This window comes from Podarcis tiliguerta (assembly GCF_965153285.1).
Source record: "Podarcis tiliguerta genome assembly, chromosome: 4".
Taxonomy (NCBI): domain Eukaryota; kingdom Metazoa; phylum Chordata; class Lepidosauria; order Squamata; family Lacertidae; genus Podarcis; species Podarcis tiliguerta.
The window spans coordinates 64,884,262-64,905,648 of NC_139537.1; the positions used below are offsets into that span (position 1 = coordinate 64,884,262).

Consider the following 21,387-nt stretch of genomic DNA (forward strand, 5'->3'; position numbering starts at 1 on the left):
TTGGTAGTGGCACCCTCCCTGTGGAACACCCTCCCTTCAGATGTCAAGGAGAAAAAGAATTGCACAACTTTTAGATGACACCTGAAAGCAGCCCTGTATTGAGAAGTTTTTAATGTTTGGTGTTTTATTATGTTTTTGTATGTGTTGGAAACCACTCAGAGTGGCTAGAGCAACCTAGTCAGGGTGGGATATCAATAATAAAATTATTATTATTATTATAAAGGGGTAATGATTTATGGGGTGTTGTGCCCCCCATGAGGCAGGAGCCAGAGATGGAAGATGGGGAAGGGTCTGAGCAGTCAGAGATGGGGGAGGAAGGACAGGACATGTCAGAAGTGGATGGAGAGATGGCGCCTGAAGGGAGGGGGCTAACAGAATCCTCTCCCCTGCTGTTCCCCCAGGACCAGGAGGGCCTTAAAAAGGCAGACACAGTGACATTTCCGAGGAGGAGAAGTCGCAGGTTGCTTGTGCTCTTGCCATCAGACAAAGGTACTTACGTTTGCATGCAGGCATGGTCCCATCATTGCTCCAACTCAGAGCGCAAGCCTGCAAAGGGGTGCCATCTACCTAGCTACCAGGAGCATGTGTGTGCATGTTTAGTGTGCTTCAGGAACTACTGTTAAGTTTGTGCTGGTTGTTTGCCCTTCTTGGGCTGTGTGTGCTCTGGACAGTCACTTCATTTATTTATTTTTATTTTAACGGTTTAAAAAATGCTGCCCATGTCTCTTACACACATTCAGATTAACACTTTGGTGCTGCCGTACCTGTAGTTTCTTTAATCTTGGGGATCCTGTGACATCCATCTCTCAACGTGCTGAAGAGTGGGTCAGCGGAATTGACTGTGGGATGCATAACAGGCACTGCCATTCTGTGGCACACAGTTTCAGGCTGCTGGTGCAGCTCCTTGTATGTTGCTCCGTGGCTGGAGAGCATGGCGGCTCTTTCGTCTGCCGGAATAATGTAGCTGAGGCCCTTTCCTGCCGAGTCAGGGATAATGTGCTTCGCGTCCGAGGTGCAAAGAGGAGATTCGACCGGGGTTCCGCACGTGCTGCTGCCTGTGCTGCACCCTGCATCCACTGAGGAGCACTGCGAGCTTTGCAGAGAAAAGTGACCTTCGCTCTGCAGGGATGACATGCGCTTAGCTAGGTGATACTCACACAATCTAGTCATGCTCTGCTCTGCTTCCGGAAGCTTTGGGAGGTGGCCATCGGCAGGTGAATTAGCATCTTCGGAGTCATTGCGCTCCTTGGGCGAAGAGAGAGTAGTCACATCTGAAACAAAATGTTCATCTGGCCCATGCCCTAAAGCCCCACTAGGGCTAATCTCAGGGTGCATTTCCTCTTTACAGTCCACCTCTGTTTTCCCAAGGCTTGAAACTCTCGGAACTGCCTTTCCGTTCACCGTCTCTGAATTTGGCTTCTCTGCCGCTCCCTCATCCAAAGCAGCATACCATCTTTGGCCATCCTTGCGAAAGGCAGTTCTTTCCACATTAAAAGTGCTTATGCGCTGACTCTCTCTTGAGGAGAGAGTGCTGACTTTGCCCTTTTGCTCATCGGCTTCTGTCTTTTTAGCCCCCGGCTGTTTTTTCATAACAACATTGCCATCAGGGGTTGCTTTCCCTTCCCCTTCGGCCGCCTTATTTTTCCGTTTCGTAGTGCAAGAATATATCACGGACCCCATGTGCAGCTTGCTGAAATATTCAGTAACAGACTTTGTTTCCATGGTTTCCGGTTCCATCTCCATGTTGTCTGAATGGAGAAGCTGCTTGGAAGGCACAACTTTTGACTGTAGCTCTGCAACTTGCTGATTGGCTGAGGACTGTATGGATTTCAGCAGCAGCCCTCCAGCCTGGCTCTTGGTGATGGAGAACTCACCCTGCTGCTCCACAAGTGGTTGATAACCTTCGTTAGTGGGCAAAAACAGGCGCGTGGCGTTTTCAGACAGTTTCTGTGCTGTGGCCAATTCAGAAGTTTCAGTCATTTCGGAAGAGTTAGTCTCATTGCCAGAATCTGAGGATGATTCGGGGCTATATGCTCTCAAGATGGCTACACCTGCATGCCGTAAAAAATAAGAGCCAGTTAATGAAATCACGTCAGGCACTTCAATATACCGATAAGGGGAAAAAATATGGATTGTTTTAAGTTTTTTAAAAAATGGTTCTAGCATACTGATTCACATATTGCATAGTTTCCCAGAAAGGCAACTTAACATTATGGTAGTTCTATCACATGGTATGTGTAGGTGATGGAGGAAAAACAAAAAATAATAATGAAATGTTTCCAAAAAAAATGGGCTAATGATGAAAAGGCTAAATGGTGAAAATGGATGAAATGGTATGGTTTGTTTCAGTGAATAAACGTAACAGTGGTGTAAGAACCTGAGTTGTCATTCGTCTGTTGTTCCTCTGAAGCAGCCAAGGCCTCCAGTGCTTGAAGAGTAGAAACCACAGCATCATCCAGACCCTTTTCAGATTTCCCTTCAGTATTTGTAGGAACAGCATCAATAAGTGACACTGGAATATCATCACTCCCTGCATTATTAGTCTCTTCCTTGTCCTCTCCGTACTGCACTGTGTGATTCTGAGAGTCTTCTTCATCCGAGCTATCCCTGAATCCAGGTGGAGGAGCCGCAATGGCCATGTTCAGAGAATGCAAGAGGAAGTCGTCTTCATTGTCATCCCCTTCCGGAGGTGGGAGCGATGTCAAGTCAATGATGTCATCACTGGAGCCCGAAAGGCTGAGAAGAGCAGGCCTGTTGATCTCTCCCACCATCATGTCTTCCTCACAGCTGACGTCGTCCTCATCTTCAGCATCGTCTGTGTTCTCTGCATAGCAAATGTCATGCAGCAAGGGCTCCTCTATTCCTTCCGCAGCTCCAAATATTTTGCCATCGTTCAAACCTGCATAAACGGAATTTGCAGCAAACTGAATGCTTTCAGCGTCAGGGGACAACTCCAAACTCTTGATGTCGTTGGCATGGCTTATATAAAGAGCTCTCTGCTTTTCCAGTGCTTCTGGACTTTCATCCAATAGTCTTTCATAGCCAAGGGTTTGGGGGTTAATGCTATCCAAACTGTGATCTCCAAAAATAAAGGATACTTTTGCAGCTCTCGGAGATCCCTGCGTTTTCTTGTTTGATTCTATTCCTCCTGAGTATGACAGTGCAGATTGCTGGTTTAAATTTTGGTTCTCTTCTTCTGCCTCTGCAGAGTCCTCTTGTTTGGCCAGCTGCTGATCAAGGACACTAGAATTATAAACACTCTCTATGTACAAGTGCCTGTGTTCTTTTGGGCAGAAAGTGCTGTCATTAGCATCTGCGGTTTTTTGTCTCGAGTCTATATACATGTGCACCTCCTGCTCTCCTTCCGCTGGGAATGTTGTCGTTTTCGCTACACAGTTCCACTCGGGTCCATGGAGGTTATGCTTCCCCTTAGTTTCAGTCCCTAAAAAATGGAACGGGGGGTAGAGAGGAAAGGCGAATTATCAAATCAATTTATTCTATCTCACCTACTTCAGATTAGATTGCTATTCCTAAACAACCATGTTTTAAGATTGATCCTTTCCATATAACCTTGAAATAAGTTTCTAACAGTTGCCTATTCTTAGGCTATCCCTTACTTCTAAAGAAGTCACACACTGAATTCTTATTGTGAGAATAAATAAAAAAAACTCAACCCATTTTGACTGCATATCCTAACAAGCAGACTGAATAATTCTACTTGGATTGGTTGACACCCCGATACCGATAAGGGAATTTATATGGCTCTGAAGTCACTTTCAAGTTCAGCATGTCACCTGCAAATCGGATTTGCCAAAATACATACTTTTGCTTTCCTAGAAGGTCTCTGCTGACTGAAAGCAAAACTTACCTGAAAGGTAAACTGGTACATCATTTTGTATGTCTGTGTATTCATCACATGATAAGTATACATTACCTGCTTCACGGCTTCCACTATTTTTCTTGCAGGCCATGTTAAATATTGAACGCCTGGAATCAACTAAAAGTCTATAATATCCAGCGGTTAAACAGGCAAGATTCATGGCATCTGACGATTCCATTAGCAAAGTGATTGGCTAAGGGAAAGGGGGGGAAAAGGACAGCAAAGTCAAGGCTATAATCTCTGGTGGGGTGCCAGATTTAGAGCACAAATTGGTTTGTTTGTTTTTTTTAAAAAAGAAAAATAGTAAGAAAATATTCTAGATGGAATTAAATTGATAGTATGATCCTAACCAAGCTTAATCACAAGCAATTCCCACTAAGTTGAATGGGATTTCCATGAATTTAAGAGAGGCATCCTTATATGTCAGACCCACCCCTGCCACACACTCTGTGTCTTCCAGGCACAACATATCTTGTGATCTTGACTTCTGTGTCTTATAACATCAAAATAATAGCAGTAGAAGGTGAAAAGACTTAAAAGGTGTTCCAGAATGGACACTTGAAATTATGAATGTTCATTTTTTTTAGGTGGAACTGCCAATTGAGGCAACTGAGATCTGTTTTCTTAAGACCCCACCCCACCCCCCAATTATTGGTCCAGAACCATTGTGGACTGTGTTTTCTTCTGTCCCAGTTATCAGGGGATAAGCTATAGAGATAAACTGAGACAAATTCAGGCCATGCATCAATTCCTTTAATTAAGAATCTCACACCTAACAACCCTATAACTGTATATGGGACTGGATGCTTTTAGAAACCTACCACAGTTCAGTATTTTGCTAACGTTTGACTCTGTGCCATTCCCAGCATGTAAAATATTAGCTCATATGAAAAACACATTTTCTGCTCACTTCTGGTCAAAAAGTTTCACTTCAAAACAGTCACTATTTTATGCTGAATGACAAGAGTTTTGGTATAAAGCCACTCAGAGCTGTCTTGGGGGGAAAATAGCACAAGTTAACAAAATATGGTGAATTCTTAGTTTGGTGGTTTAGAAAGAGCAAGGCTGCATTTTATTTTTCAATGTTTGAAAAAGGTTTGTTGATATTTATTTTTCTGAGGAGATGTGCCGAGGTTAATGTTTCCCAAATGCTTTCAAAATCCATCGGAACATATGCAAATAAACTGTTGCTGGTGCTTATTTCACAAAAGAAGTACTGAGACTGAAAATAAACATTAAAAAGCAGAGAAAAACAAATATTCTTCAAAATAATAATTGTAATTATGGTACTTCTAATCAGAGAATAAAGTTCACACTAAGCTTGTTTACAACTACATAGTGAGCTTTGACAGTAACTAAGATTATTATCCCAAGGTACGACAAGAAAATGAAAAGAAAGGCTAATTGAACTAGACCTGAAGCTGAATTTGATGGATCACCAAATTTAAAGGGATAATTGAACTCTCCTTTTTTATTCTTACGATGCAGAGCTGAGAGTCTTACTGAAACAATTGTGACATTCAACTTACTTTTACATCTAGCACATGAAGCTCAACTCGAACAATAGTTTCATCTTCTGTAAACATCTCAATTCTGTTCACGTGGCTGAAATCTGCCAGCAGAGCTACCAGATTTGTTTTGGTGTTTATTACGTGGCTGATACCATATCGTGGCCCCACTAACAGTGTCACCTCGGAACGTTTTTCACCCTGCTGCAACACAGGAAGCAAAAAGAGAAGGGGTTTTCACAAAACAAGGAAATACATGTGGATTTAAATCAGTTTACCTCCACTTAAATCAACATTATGCATCAAATCCACAATATCTATAACTTAACCAGCTAGGCTGTGGATCCTCTCAGAAAATAATTTTGCAAGATTTTCATCAGTGTATATACTTGGTACTAAGGGATGAAAAATCTATTTAAAAAGTACCTGATTGAAATGAGCCTGCTGGAAGCTGTACTAAAGCTATTGCATGATTTGGCTCAATATTACATGTGAAGCAAATGATTAATTGTCTCATTAATTAGCCACTTGCAGAATACTCAGCAAACATTAAAAAATGATGGTGAGGGAAAGCCTACCAATAACGTTGCTTTGAATACACGGCCCCCATAAAGCCGTAGATCGCTGAGGAACTTGAGATAGTGTACCTTGGCTTGCAGAGCAGAAAGCTGAAGATAAAGAGAGAAAACAATCAAATGACCATAGGAGTTAGGCACAATGGTGACTATAATTCACTATAATTATATTACACACCCCAGGCAAGCTGTTAATAAGGACTTCTCAAAGCCCATAGGTAAGCCATTCTTTAGAGAACTTCCTAAGGGCAGAAATTACTTTTAGATCTTGAAATTAGAAGTCTTATTTCATCCAGTCAGATGTAGTTCAAACCATATCGGCAGCAGTGCTTGAGAACTGATCTAGAAATGATCTAGTGCAAGACAGACCTAAATGACTCATTGAAGGATTTCAGAGGTAGAACACAGCATTCCATATAGTCAGAACTAGCCCCCTTTGTGAAAAGTTTTAGAGTAGCAATATACCAGATTTTTAAAACCACGTGGTGGCAACAATTCCCCAAATGTCTACTGATTAATCCCTCTGTGAGTATGTCCCATTGCTACATGTGTTATGTGGACTGGATGAAGCTCATAGCTACCATACCTTACCATGTATAAGACTAGGTTTTTTAAACTCAAAAATAATAGTGGGTATGGGTGACGGGTGATTGTTTGCAGCTGCGAGCTGCAGATTGTCATTGGTGATCTGTATTGGCTGTGGGAAATGGGTGTGTGATTGGTTGCTGCATCAAGAGCTGCTGAGGATTGGCTGCCGCTGTGGCAATTTCGCTTGCTATTTACTTTTGCTGTTGGTGATTGGGCAGATGCTTGTAGCAGACGCGAGCGATTCCAAGCATCGGGTTAGTGATTTACTGCACCCCCCCCCAAAAAAAGGAGATCCCCCAAACAGGGGGCATCTTATACACAGAAAAGTATGGTACTTTTTTTTATGTTATCCGCAGTTAAAAAGAAAAGCCTGATACTGAGCCTTGAACTGCATCAGCTATAGCAACATCCAACTTGAGGAAACTGAGGAATAGCTGTGTTTCACCTCTCCTCTGATGCTTCCACCTCATAACTTTCTGCTAGCACCACAGTAATAAAGTGGAAGGGATTGTTCACACGGGCCTTAAGATGCCATACAACCATATCCTTTAATATGGGACCTTTTCTTCCAATACTATTGGAATATCTCAGTGCAGAATAAGACGCCTCTACCCAGCGGAATGAAGGTCTTAAGACACTTTTTCAGTAGTCTTAGGTACCTTTTAAATAGCGCCACAGACACTACTTTATTGTGGTTCCATCCCACAGTGCTGTTGTAATGTTTAAAAGTCTTCAGATTGTGTAGATAAATGTGTCAGTCTCTCCCACTGAATTAGCACCACACTGAGGAAAGACTGTGGGTCTTTAAAATTATAGCAGCAGTGTGAGGTGAAACCACAGAAAGGTGCCTTCCACTGCATGAAGAGGAAGAAGAAGAGTTTGGATTTGATATCCCGCTTTATCACTACCCGAAGGAGTCTCAAAGCAGCTAACATTCTCCTTTCCCTTCCTCCCCCACAGCAAACACTCTGTGAGGTGAGTGGGGCTGAGAGACTTCAGAGACTTCAGAGAAGTGTGAGTAGCCCAAGGTCACCCAACAGCTGCATGTGGAGGAGCAGGGACATGAACCCGGTTCACCAGATTACGAGTCCACCACTCTTAACCACTACACCACACCGGCTCTCTAGCTGTAGTTGAAACCTGTAGCTCTCTAGCTGTAGTTGGAGTCCAACTCCTATTAGCCCTGGTGAGGAATTATGAAAGTTGAAGTCCAACAACATCTGGTGGGCCACAGATTCCTCCACTGAGAAGTTCCTTGACTGATGAAGGAACTGATAATGGACAGTCACATGCTGGCTACTGGTGTGATTTACAAATGAGGCATAATCAAGTGATTTCCCCGCTCCTCAGAAGCCAGAATAAGTAGACTGGCAAGAAGGGCAAGTCTGAGGGGTGTGTGCTCTCTGCCCCCATCATGTTATTATATTTTGCCCACAGGAATATCAAGTTGGTGGTAGGCGCCACATCTGCTTCACATTGTGTCTGCCTTTTCAATGCCAGGTTGAGCCCTGGTGCCTACCCCCACTACTGCCCACCTTTTCTCTACCCCTTGGTAATCTTACCAGAGGAGAAGCAGGTATTAGTGGGAAATGGCAGGGATCGGGTGCATTATTCAGCCCAACACTTAGAAAATCTGGTCTAAGTGGCTACAAGTGCCATATTTATTTTAGACCTGAAGGAGCATCTCCACCCCCATCGCTCAGCCCGGACACTGAGGTCCAGCTTTGAAATTCGTCTGGTAGTTCCCTCACTGCAAGAAGTGAAGTTACAGGGAGCCAGGCAGAGGGCCTTCTCGGAAGTGGCACCCGCACTGTGGAATGCCCTCCCATCAGATGTCAAGGAGATAAGCAACTATATGACTTTTAGAAGACGTCTGAAGGTAGCCCTGTATAGGGAAGCTTTTAATGTTTGATGTTTATTGTGTTTTTATATTCTGTTGGAAGCCGTCTAGAGTGACTGGGGCAACCCAGTCAGATGGGTGGCATAGAAATAATAACAATAACAATAATTACTGCTGCTGCTGCTACTATTTTCCCTTCCTCATCCTCTGGGTGCCCATGTAGCAGAGGCATTCTGGGAAAATGAAGATGGCAGTAGTTCCTTGCATCTTCATCAAATGCATCACTTCACAGCACAAGGTTATGTGCTGCCCCAGTAAATGTCAGTAACCAGCATCAGCCCTCTATGCTAGCTGCTGACTCTGGGCCCTGATCATAAGAATTAAATTAACACGTGTGTGTGTTTTTTAAAAAACCCTGTGTTCTAATCCCCCCATATTTTGCCAAACTGGGTGTTCAAAGTGGTCCAAAAATATAGGACATGATCTAGTCTAACAGATGCATTTTAAAGCCTAATAATTTCAGGAGGAGAGAGCTAAGTATGTACTTAAGTCTAACATGGCAATTGAATTAATGGAACTTAAAATTGCTTCCGTTCAGCTGAACTGTGTCTTAAAAGTATGAATAAAATTTCAAATGTATCCAATGTGATGTGCATCTCAAGGAGCCATGCCCATTAATGCCAAAGGCAGATCAATGGACCGGGATATTTCACTCACAGAAATGAATGCATGGCATGGTGAAGAAGATGTGTGGCTGTGGGAGACTCCTAGGGTAACACAGTTCGGAACAGAGAAAGCAATTTCCCAGCAATTGTGTTATGAAACATAGAAGCAAAATGAATGCAGGTAGAAGGAAACTGTCATGCCCCTGTGGTTAACTAGCAATTTCCTACCATTTTCAAGATAAAATAATGGTTTTGCTAAACTAATTCCTTTTAATTGTTCTTGAAAAATGGCAATAAGCAGTGCACATTGTACAGGCTGGCAATCTCTGAAAAATGCATTGGCCACTTATTTCTCTGAAGGATGGGACGGAAAATCTCTCCGTCAGATGCAGCCCTCCTGATTATGAAAATCTATTTCTATTAAGATGCAAATGCATTACCTTTTTACCCGGAGGAACTAGGTTTTGATTTGCTTTGACAAGGTGCGAAAGTGCTTTCTTTATGTTCTTTTCTTTCATGCTCTGCAGTACAGCAGATGGGAGGAAAGTCTCCAGGCCCCACTCTTTTCTGCAATACAAGGCACAACTTTAATTCCACAGTCCTCTGACAATTACCTCTTCTAAAAGGTATCCCACAAGGTTGAGGAAGCATGGAGAAACCAACTGGGGGCAAATGCAAGTTGCTCACCTGCACCCAGCAGACGCTATTATCACATAGAAAAACACTGTAAAAGAATTTCAAATGCTAGAAAAATGAATAAAAGGTCATTTTGAGAAATGGCTTTTGTTCTAAAGCCACAAAGCATGATTGTGTGTTGGAATATGTGATGGAAACAAATTGCTGATTCACATGTGGTCTTCAGCATGACCCAAACTGAAGGGGCTGCAGATAAAAGCTCCCTAAGCCATTCAGAAAGTTTGCTTGCGACTGCAACACTCACACTGGGGATTTTGATGATCTGGATAATCCAGGTGGGAAGCTTCTCATGCAACTGACTTCCCCTTGCACAGTTCCATTTCAAGTGGCCATAGTGGCTGCCATGGGCCCACCAAGCCTAAAGTGTGCCCCATTTAAATGCTTTAGTCATGGACACTGAACTGCAGCTATTAATCCTTGCTTAGGAATCCCGGTTGGGCTACTTGTTTAGGCCAATAGGACTATAAGGAAGGATTCATTTGGAACAGTATACGTATTGACATAAATTACATGACAGCTTGTGCGATTAGAGATGCTGCGGGAACCGAACAGAGTCAATTTCCAGTGTAGATATTATAGTCTGGATATTATAGTTCAACTAGTGTTGAAGTGTATCCCAGACTCTCCCTTCTGCCCAATTCTCTCATTCTCTCTGATTTAATTTCCATTAAGGGTTTAATAACTTATTGGCAGCTGGATACATAATGTTTTGCACAAGCTTAGAGATTTGTGTTCTTAGTTTGCAGAGTGACAGGATCGATATTCCCAAACCTGGTTCCCTTAAGGTATTTTGGAGTGTAAATCTCATCAGGATGGAGAAGGCAGGGCAATAAAAAAAAGTGTGGATAAGCCCCAAATCTACAATTCTTTGATAACTTAGGAAGTTCAGAGATGGAATGCTATACCCCAAACCACATGCTTCAGTTTTTCAGTGGCCACAGTATGGGATGCCAATTTTTTCCAGGCAAGCAGCTATCCATTTGTTTGTTCCTAAAGCCTAGTCACTGTTTTATTGTGGCAATGGTTTGATATAAAATAGTTCTGACACTAGGCCATCTCAACAGTGCCATTTTAAGGGTCAGTCAGCACACTACCCCAACCACATGTAGGCTAGCTAAAATAAGTTCTGCCACTTTTCTATGCCGTTGGTGTGACATTATTGAAGGAACCCAGGTTCCTCCATCTGAGTTGGACGGCAGAAGCTTCAGAACTGGCAAGTGGAAGCACTTCTTCATGCAGCAGATAGTAAAACTCTGGAGTTTGCCACTTCCAAGGTGCAATGGCCACCACATTAGATGATGACACATTAGATTAGTCATAATAGCCTTGCGGATCAGAAGTACCATGCTTCTGAAAACCAGCTGCTGAGGAACTTACAGCAGGAAAAGGGTATTGCACTCAGGTTTTGCTTGCCATAGGTTTCTGGTTTGCCGTTGTGGAGAACAAGATGCTGGACATGAAAATGTCATGGATGTATCTAAGGCGTCACAGCAGCTATTTTGTCAATGGCACCCCAGCATTCCCACAAAATTAAAAATGTTTCCACTGGTCCAAAAAGGATGGAAACCCCTGATTTAATGTATGACTCAAAATAGGATGAACCTTACCTTATTCATCTCATCTATGATTATATAAATAAGCTGGCTGCTGGACATATAAACATGATGCTCCCGCTATGTTAGCTGCTGGCTTCCGCCTTATCACAGTATTTAGTCACAACCATCAAGGGGAGCCCTATTTTATACACTAGACCACACCACTGAGTGTTTTGCCAAAAGAAATATTGAAAGGCATGATGCAGGGGGGAATAATTACACACTGACCTTCTTTTCAGTATTAACAGATTAGTTTGATGGAAACAGTTGCCGGCTGTTATCCAGGTTGCGCATGAGGTGTGTGCATATTTAATATGTAGCTGCTGTATGTAACAGAGGACAGATCCCTGTAACTCAGCGTTGTTGTTTGACTTGTGAGAGACCTTGTGAGTAGAAGGCAATGGTGTCATTTCAACAGCAGATACAAATTAAACAGTAAAAAAGAAGCAGTGCTAGTGGAGAACTAGTAGTATGATAAGACATACTGACTTAGCAACTGTCTCAGAGTTTAACTTTAAGGTTCTTAGGAGGGCTTGGCTGAGAAATTAGCAGCACAATCCTAACATGTCCACTCAGAAGTAAGTCCTATAAGTAGCAATGGGGTTTACTCCCACTTAAGTGGGGTTAGGACTGTAACCTAAGGCTGCAATCATAACCCCACTAACCTGGGAGTGAGCCCCAATGAATTCAATAGGACTTACCTCTGAGAGGAGATGGTTAGGATTGTGCTGATACTGAAAGTATCAAATTTTACTTGGCGTTTGCAGTTGTTCCATTTCCATCACAAATTCAGCTTGCACATCAACAGACCACATAAATGGTAACCACAGATATTACAAGGTTTGCGTTCTATACTTACTCAATGTATTTGAGAGAGATTTTCTGCGTGTGCTTCGTGGTCACGGTTGCAATATACATTTGCAACGCAGCCAGTCTCAGTGCAATATCATACTTGAGCTCAGGTCCAAACCTCTCTTGAACCACATCGTTACAGCTCTGTCAAATAACCAGCAGAGGGAGTATCAAGCTCAAAAATCTCTGATTTTGAACATAAACACCGCATTATGACTAATTCTTCTTTAAAAGGCAAGCTTATAATTAACAAGAACTGTGACTGCCAGATGAGCCATCCATAAATCCTTGAAGATCACAGAATGAGAGATGGCCAGGAAGACACATGAAAATGTTGATATGTAACATGGAGCTTCTTAAGTGGGAGTGAGCAGAAAATCACCCTGTTTCCTTTCCATGGCATGGACAGAGAACGTCAGCTGTTCTAACTGGTGTGCAGAATCCAGTCATGTTCAAGGACTAGGAGCAAGGAATCTAATTCTCTTTATTATCCTTTCTCCATCCAAAGTGGTGTTCCTTAGCCAATTCATGGTGAGTGAAAGGGCAGGTGACCAATCTACCACTTGGCTCCAGCAAATTAATATGCTACAAGGTCCTAACACCATAGCTCCTCACACATGAAAAGGCCTGAGAGTTTGCACAACCTCTTTTGTCAGAACCAGGAAGAAGGAGCACAATAGATAGGTTCAGGAATGCGGATTATACGACGAACGTACATGCCAAATAATGAAAAAACGCACGTGCGCACACTGGCATCCTCTTACAAGAGCTTTTGTTTGGCTGAGGAGCTCACTGCAAATCAGCAACTGCTTTGCATGTGGAAGGTTCAGTCCCTGGCATCTCGACATGGGGCTGGGAATGGCTCTTGGAGAGTAGCTTACATCAGTTTAGACAAGACTGAGCTTGACGGACCAGTTGTCTGACTTGGCATAAAGCTGTTTCCTATGATCCTCACTGAATGACCATAGCCAATCATTCTGTCACAGTTACTTCCTCTGGTTGTTAAAAGGATGAGATGGGCCCCATGCTGCCCTACGCTCCTTGTAGGAAGGGTTGAATAACAGATAAAAATAGTCAGCAAGGAAACCTAGGCAGTTTCATCCATGCCTGTTATTTCAAGAACATCAGTGATCCTGGAAACTAGAGGTGGTTAACCTGTGGTCCCCCCAGATGCTACTGGATTCCTGCTCCTATCAGCCCCTGGCAGCATAGCCAACTGCCAGAGGAACCACTTAAAGGGGGAACTGCTGTGCACACAGCTTTGTGAGCCCTGTGAATCAATCCAGCAGGCAACTTCAGTGGTGGGTGGGAGAACTGAAGCCTGCTTTCTGCAAGCACTGGCTCTCTTGTTCAGCTGATTTAGCAGGCTTTGGTTCTCCTGCCCATCAGCTGGGGTTGGGGAAGCGAAACCTGCTTTCCCTTGCAAATACACCATCGCCTGTGCACTTTAAGGCTCCCAATTGTGCATGGGCAGCAACAACTCCACCTGCGCACACCTGATGTCACATGAGATGTTGACTGTGGAGTTGGTTGGTGGGCATGGTTTGGAGAAAATGGCCTAGTGGGATGAATTTGAACCACTAGCAAGAGGCCTGCTAGTGGTTCAAATGATGGGAATAGCAGGAAAACGGCACAAGGGTTTGGCCCACCCTGATCTAAACCCTTGTGCCATTTTCCTGCTATTCCCATCATAAACAAAATGTTGTTTTCTACTTCTTTTCTCTGCTCACATGTCACATGCCTTTAAAAACCTTCTCTTAAGGAAGCCCAAATTGCCCTGATTTATACGGGCCACATGATCTCCTGCAATGATTTTGCGAAGTTTTTTGCAGATAAAATCGCTCAGATTCAGGAAGAAGTAGACTCCACCGTGGGAGCAGGACCGGGGCGGGAGAGTGCTAGAGTTTTGTCTAGTCAAGTTGCGTGGGATCAATTCCAATCTGTTACCTCCGAGGATGTGGACAGGCTGCTTGGACGAGTGAAACCAACCACCTGTCTCCTGGATCCTTGCCCATCCTGGCTTATAAAAGCTAGCCGGGAAGGACTGGGCGATGGGCTTTGTGGGGTGGTGAATGCTTCCCTCCATGAGGGAGCCTTCCCAGACCTGCTGAAAGAGGCGGTTATTAAACCGCTTCTTAAAAAACCATCTTTAGATGTGGCCACGATGGCCAACTATCGCCCAGTCTTAAATCTTCCATTCTTGGGCAAGGTGATTGAGCGAGTGGTTGCTGAACAACTCCAGGCACGCCTGGAAGAAGTGGACCATTTGGATCCCTTCCAGTCAGGATTCAGGCCTCATCATAGGACTGAAACTGCCTTGGTCGCACTGGTTGATGATCTCCAGCGGGCTAGGGACAAAGGTGAGAGCTGTTTCCTAGTTCTGCTGGATCTCTCAGCGGCATTTGATACCATCGACCATAACATCCTTCTGGACCGTCTAGAGGGGCTGGGAGCTGGGGGCACTGTCATATAGTGGGCCGTGTTCAAAAAGTGGTGGTGGAGGATGAGTGTTCAGACCCCTGGGCTCTCACTTGTGGGGTGCCTCAGGGTTCTGTCCTCTCCCCCATGCTTTTCAACATTTATATGCAGCCGCTGGGAGAGATCATCAGGAGGTTTGGGCTGGGTGTTCATCAGTATGCGGATGATACCCAGCTCTACCTCTCATTTAAATCAGAATCAGTGAAGGCGGTGAAGGTCCTGTGTGAGTGTCTGGAGGTGGTTGGAGGATGGATGACGGCTAACAGATTGAGGTTGAATCCTGACAAGACAGAAGTACTGTTTTGGGGGGACAGGAGGCGGGCAGGTGTGGAGGATTCCCTGGTCCTGAATGGGGTAACTGTGCCCCTGAAGGACCAGGTGCGCAGCCTGGGAGTCATTTTGGACTCACAGCTGTCCATGGAGGCACAGGTCAAATCTGTGTCCAGGGCAGCTGTTTACCAGCTCCATCTGGTACGTAGGCTGAGATCCTATCTGCCTGCGGACTGTCTCGCCAGAGTGGTGCATGCTCTGGTTATCTCCCGCTTGAACTACTGCAATGCGCTCTATGTGGGGCTACCTTTGAAGGTGACTCGGAAACTACAACTAATCCAGAATGCGGCAGCTAGACTGGTGACCGGGAGTAGCTGCCGAGACCATATAACACCAGTCTTGAAAGACCTACATTGGCTCCCAGTACATTTCCAAGCACAATTCAAAGTGTTGGTGCTGACCTTTAAAGCCCTAAACGGCCTCAGCCCAGTATACCTGAAGGAGCATCTCCACCCCCATCATTCTGCCCGGACGCTGAGGTCCAGCGCCGAGGGCCTTCTGGCAGTTCCCTCATTGCGAGAAGCAAAGCTACAGGGAACCAGGCAGAGGGCCTTCTCGGTAGTGGCGCCCGCCCTGTGGAACGCCCTTCCAGCAGATGTCAAAGCGATAAACAACTACCTGACATTCAGAAGACATCTTAAGGCAGCCCTGTTCAGGGAAGTTTTTAACGTGTGATATTTTAGTGTATTTTTGGTTTCTATGGAAGCCGCCCAGAGTGGCTGGGGAGGCCCAGCCAGATGGGCAGGGTATAAATAATAAATTATTATTATTATATTATTATTATAGTGAACCCATCCAACTCACCTGTACATACAGATATTCAAAGGCAACCGCATCCCTTCGTAAAAGGTCAATGGGATCCTTTGGGACAAAACTAATTCTGAAGAGACATCTCATCTTATGGGAGCTTGGCCTCTGGGTCACCTGGAACAACAAAATGCATGTGTGGAATTCCTGACATTGCATCCTATTTTGCAACCTTGAGATGACTAGAGGGAAATTCTAACAAAGGGTATTATTATTATTATTATTATTATTATTATTAGTGTTTATTAGTTCCCTCTCCCCCTTCATTTTTACAAATGGTAACCCAAAGCAGCTTACAAAATAGTACAAATATTAAAACTAGTATAAAACAAAAAAACCTAAAAACACAGCCAGGGAGCCACCTTTGGGGGTGCATATGGAGGGATAATCCTCATCAGGACGAATGGTCTTTTAACCAAAGGGCAAGTTATTATCGATCTGTTAATTCTAACAGAATGGGGTCTTAATAGTTATCATAAGGAGGCTATGTAGTATGAAGAAAGAAATAAAGGAACCAAAATCAGTTTACTTTGATTTCAGAAAAAGAGGAATCCTAAATTATTATTATTATCTCTTACACACACACACACACACACACACACACACACACACACACTCTCCATATGCATCAATGGAAAATACTGGTATTTCTCTTAGTTCTGAAACATCCCAGACATCTTATGCAGTGTTCCATCATTGCACAACCTACTCAGGACAGACTTTCAGAAATCAGCACTCCCCAGCCAGATTGCTAAACACCAATAAAGCACAATGAAAATCTAGGTACTCATAGGCCTATTTCTTCCCATAGTCCTTCTCCCCGACCTATTTGCTGAATGCCTCTGCCTGTTAGCATGTGCCATTTTGACCTATGTTTACGCTGCTCCCGACCCATCAGGGTCTCCACCATAATCTCTGGAGACTGGCACACTGATATGGCACACAGGCCATTTCCCACACTTTCCAAATTAAACAAAAGCCTCTATGGAGTAGCCAGAAATTTATCAGGAAATCATCTCACAGAGAAAATACAATCAAAAGGCAAACTTGGCGTATTATGAAGCAGAAAATCTTAGCTAATAAGCTAATCTTTCACAGAAAGATTATACTGCAGTGTGTAATACTTGTTTTCTAATATCAACATTGGACAGCAGTTTGATTCAATCGTAAGATTTTTCTTCAGTTCAGTTGGTTTTTGGCTAAGCCCTGTTATACCCAATCGAGAGATTGCATTAAATGCAAGAGTCAGTCAGAAAAGGCATTGTGACCCACCCATCCAATTACAGTGTTTCCATTTGCTAGTAAACAGTACGAAAACATGGTGGGTGAGCATTAAAACAAACCACCACTTGGACTAATATAAAGAGCAGGAAATCAAGGATATAAAAGGGAGAAACCGAGGTTGACTATTGATAGCTTAATCATTACTGAACTCCCAGGTTTATGCAATGTAGATCTAAAATATTGGGACTGTATACAGTAGGCTTCCCCAACCTGGTATCTTACAGACCAGAAGCCCCATCATCCCTAATCATTGGCAATGCTGGTTGGGGTTGATAAGAACTGTACTCTAAAACATCTGGAGGGCATCAGGTTGTAGAAGGCAGCAATAGAGTAACACAACCCAGAAACCTACCTATACATTTAACAATAGTAATTGGGTAGAGGAAATGGCTGCCACTATGCATCCTTCCCCATGCATTCCTTGTATGTAATTCTGTCTCCTGTCTCTTGTGGTCTCTATTTCGCTCGATAAATGGGACAAGATGGTGAGCGATGTGACAAAGGGAAAGAAATAAAGCAGGGGATGCTGTATGGGCAGTTTCCTGAGGCGCCGGTATTGTTAAAAGGCGCCAATGAAGGCCTAACAAGTAACTGCACATGACATTAATAGCGTTGCTTGGAACAAGGAATTTTAAAAATAGGCATGGGGGCCAAGTTCGATTGGGACTGCAATGCACAGGGAGGGATGGGTTAAACCAGCTGCAATGCCACAGTGCAATTAAAAAAAGCTCCATTTGGCACCATCACTAATTTTGTCATGAATTTAAAATGCTAGGTTGGTGTTATGAAAATGAATGTTTATTTGGATTGCCATATGTTTTGAAATAAATTGGACATCTTTATGAGGAAAAGTGGCTTATGAATTATTATTATTATTATTATTATTATTATTATTATTATTATTATTAATGGCACAGAAGGAAATCACCACAAGATCAATTTATTATTTATTTATTTTTAAATCCCCTGATATCACAGTGACGCAATTAATGCAATGTGTGGTTAGGACCTACTGTCTAGGTGGCAAAAAAGCAATCTGAGAGCCAATGCTTGTGCTTAAATCTCTCCTCTTGAAGCCAATAGGAGATGAAGATGCTTAACTTTGGCTGAATTGTGCCCAGCTTTGTTTGCTTTGATTGACAGGAAATTGGCAGCATTGTTCTTCAGCCTTTTTTTCTCTTCAGTGCCCATAATACAGTCTCCTAATTCATAATACAGCCCTCTGCTTTCCTTGCTCTAACAAGCTGCTTCCTAATCATCAAAAGGCAGGCAGGCAAGCACACAAAGAAAGAAGCACTAACAAGCTATTGGTGAGCTTTTGAAAGGTCTTTCCAAAACAAATAACAAAGAAAATAACAATTGATTCCAGTGACAGCAGAATTAGGCCAGAACCAACAGCTTCTAAGAATCCCACACTGCTGTTTCCACAATGAGCTTAATCTTCCTTAATGATCTAATAAATGAAGTCACCCAACAGTGTTTTCTGCATCACCATTTATCACTGCAGAAGTGGATGGATTATGGCATTACTGAAACAATCAGGGAACAGGTTTTGTTCGAGCGGGCTTGAGGAAACATACTCAGTGTGATTTGGATATATATATATGTAAAACGAGGAAGACGGGGGGGGGGGGGTAGCTCAGAGATCAGGCAGGAGATACAGGCAGGGGGTTTTAATTCTCTGTTTAATGCTACTCTTCTGCAGCACAACACACAAAAGGGAAGGAAAGAGATCCCCCACAATACAGCACCTACATTGCTGACCAGAGCACACACATAGAGCCCCACCCCTGGGATACCAGCTGGACACACACCTGGGGAGGGAAAGGCTCCTTTTCCAAGCAGCCAAAGGCAGGGGGAAGAACATGCAACAAGGGCAGCCACACACACACACTGTCACCAGAAACCAGAAAGCAGGAGATAGATTGGGCCCCAACAGAGGCAAAGGAGCAACCTTTTTTTGCATGAGGGTGGGAGCAGAGAGTTCTGCCAGGAGCTAGAGTTGCAGAGCTCCCAAGAGTTAAATCCACACTGCAGACTCCACAGAGCAGTTCCCTAACCACTTCAGCTACGGCAACAGGACGGATGTTCCTGCTTATAGCGCCATCTTTGATTTAAGTCTGGTTCGTTGCATTATAACTAAACACATTTGTATGCTAACAGTAGTTATCTGACACTGCTCTCGAAATAATAACAATACTATATTCCAGAACCTTTATTTCAGGATCCACAATGCTTCATTGTTGCATGCATAGTTGCATTGTTGCACAAACCTGAGTAAGAGTCTCTTGTTCGTGTAACAAGAGAAGTTTGGTTCCAGACCCATCAGTCTTCTGCTCCAGCATCAGGGAAAAGTGTTCAATACACTTAATTGAGAGCTTCTCTTGAAGCGTTAAGATGACATCCTTCAAAAGAGAACAGATTGAAAACAACCACCCAGAAGAAAAGAAACGGATAGAATGGGGACCTTGTTTTCTCTCACTCTGAAATGTAATTTCTCAGTCCAAAGGGGTAGGAGTCTGTGGGCCAGACCTGGAGTTGCTCAGCTGCCAATCACATGATGTCACACTGATGTCCTCTGCAAGGCACTTTGAAGTCCCAAGGTCAGGACTTCAAAGCACCTTGCAAGGTATTGCTAAAAGGCTTTCAAGAATCCCCTGCTAAAATGATGGCTAACAACCCCCAGGTCTCTAAGCAGGAGATTCAGATACACACCCTTTCTGAATTTGGCTGAGAACTGCCTGCAAAAAGTGAGGGCTTTCCCCCTTGCTTTAGCTGAAGTCCACTTTATGGCATTCCCCCATATACTTTCCCTCCACTTCAGTAATAAGCAATGTTGCTGTCATAAAAAAAATGATTTCTCTCTCCCCCCCCCCCTTTTTAAAAGACATTTTTTCATCAGTAACATTCTTGTTATCTTCCCACTGCTAAACATCTGAGTGGATATTTTTGAACAAGCTTTTTGTATCAATCTCTACCTTCTGCTATTACTTCTAAAATGGCAATTAAATGTCAGTTTGCCTAAATGCAGTTCTGATTTCATTCAAAACTGACCACCCATCCGTAAAGATCCACGTTATTTTCAATTTATCTCTGAAGGATATATATATAGGTTAACCTTGCCACTTGACAAAAAATTTGGTGAGTTCAGTATTAGAAATGGATACCTAGTAAACTGAACATAAAAATTCTGGTTCACAAAATCATTATTGATGCTAGGGAGATAAATAAATTATTGAAGCTGTTAAATAGTTCCAAAGATTTTTGAAATATATGACTGAGATGCATCACAGATGCATCACAGACATATTGATCGCACTTCCTCGCAAGTTCACTTATTTTTGCTAAACATTTATTTTTATATCAGAAATTAGGCAAAAATGTGCACACTGAGTATATAGCTAAGGGAAACTGACTGTAGAAAGGACAACACATTACTGCAATTGTGAGGTTTGAGAGGTTAGGAAAGATATCAGTGGGGAACCAGAGCGAAGTCTCTATTCTCAGAAAAATAAATAAGTCACAATGTTGATTGAACTGTACTATATAATCTGCATTTATCAACATGCTTAAGTTGTGCTAATGAATTATGGGTCAGCGTTGGATAAAGGCTTTGCTTTCCTTAGGTGGGAAGGCACCGTCCATCCACAGAAGGCCTTTGATCAAAGTGGCAGGGTTAGCCCACCCATGAGGCAAGGTGAGGCAACTGCCTTAGGAGGCAGGATCCAGCCTCTGAGGAGTGCATCACCTGCTGCTGCCGCCTCTGCCATGGTGGCAGCGACTGCTACGGCATGCACCTTGGGAGGCCAGATGTGCCTCCTCCTTGGCAGCCCTACCCCAATGCCGCCTCTATTGTGGCTTCTCAGCAAATAAGAGACACTGCTGGTCTCCTCCCACTCAGGAAATGGCATGGGCTGCTTGCTGGGATCTCCACCTGCCTGGCATGATTTAGAACAGGCCCATTTCCCTCTGCGCCAGTCTTTGATTCCCAAGAGGGTTTCATTTTGTGGTTTGCCTCAGGTGCCAAAATATCTTGGGCCAGGCCTGGACAGTAGGCTGCTACTTTTGTTGACTTCCTCCTCCTACTGCATCCCAAATGCTGCCTCCCGCACTGTTCCAGAGGATCTCTAAAGCCAGAGTAGCTTCCAGCTCCTATTAGTACCATTCCCATTGTGAATTTATCTCACGATATCCCTTATTCGTTTAGCCTGTGGTCTACTTACTAGTAATATAATTCACTGCTGGCATAACCCTAACATACCTATTTCTCATATTATTGACCCATATTT

The 21,387-nt window shown here is 43.4% G+C and overlaps 1 protein-coding gene across 3 annotated transcripts in view; it reads right to left on the reverse strand.

Annotated features, from left to right (window-relative positions):
* FRMPD4 (FERM and PDZ domain containing 4) overlaps positions 1–21,387 on the reverse strand; it is a 205,979-nt gene that overhangs the window by 3,951 nt on the left and 180,641 nt on the right. For all 3 annotated transcript variants that reach the window (XM_083437428.1, XM_083437430.1, XM_083437429.1), the window contains exons 8-16: positions 19,372–19,503; positions 15,812–15,931; positions 12,207–12,343; positions 9,497–9,623; positions 5,967–6,056; positions 5,410–5,592; positions 3,935–4,073; positions 2,378–3,442; positions 765–2,051 (exon numbers count right to left, since the gene is read on the reverse strand). In XM_083437428.1, the coding sequence (XP_083293554.1) occupies positions 765–2,051; positions 2,378–3,442; positions 3,935–4,073; positions 5,410–5,592; positions 5,967–6,056; positions 9,497–9,623; positions 12,207–12,343; positions 15,812–15,931; positions 19,372–19,503 (3,280 nt within the window). The remainder of the gene's footprint in view (positions 1–764; positions 2,052–2,377; positions 3,443–3,934; positions 4,074–5,409; positions 5,593–5,966; positions 6,057–9,496; positions 9,624–12,206; positions 12,344–15,811; positions 15,932–19,371; positions 19,504–21,387) is intronic.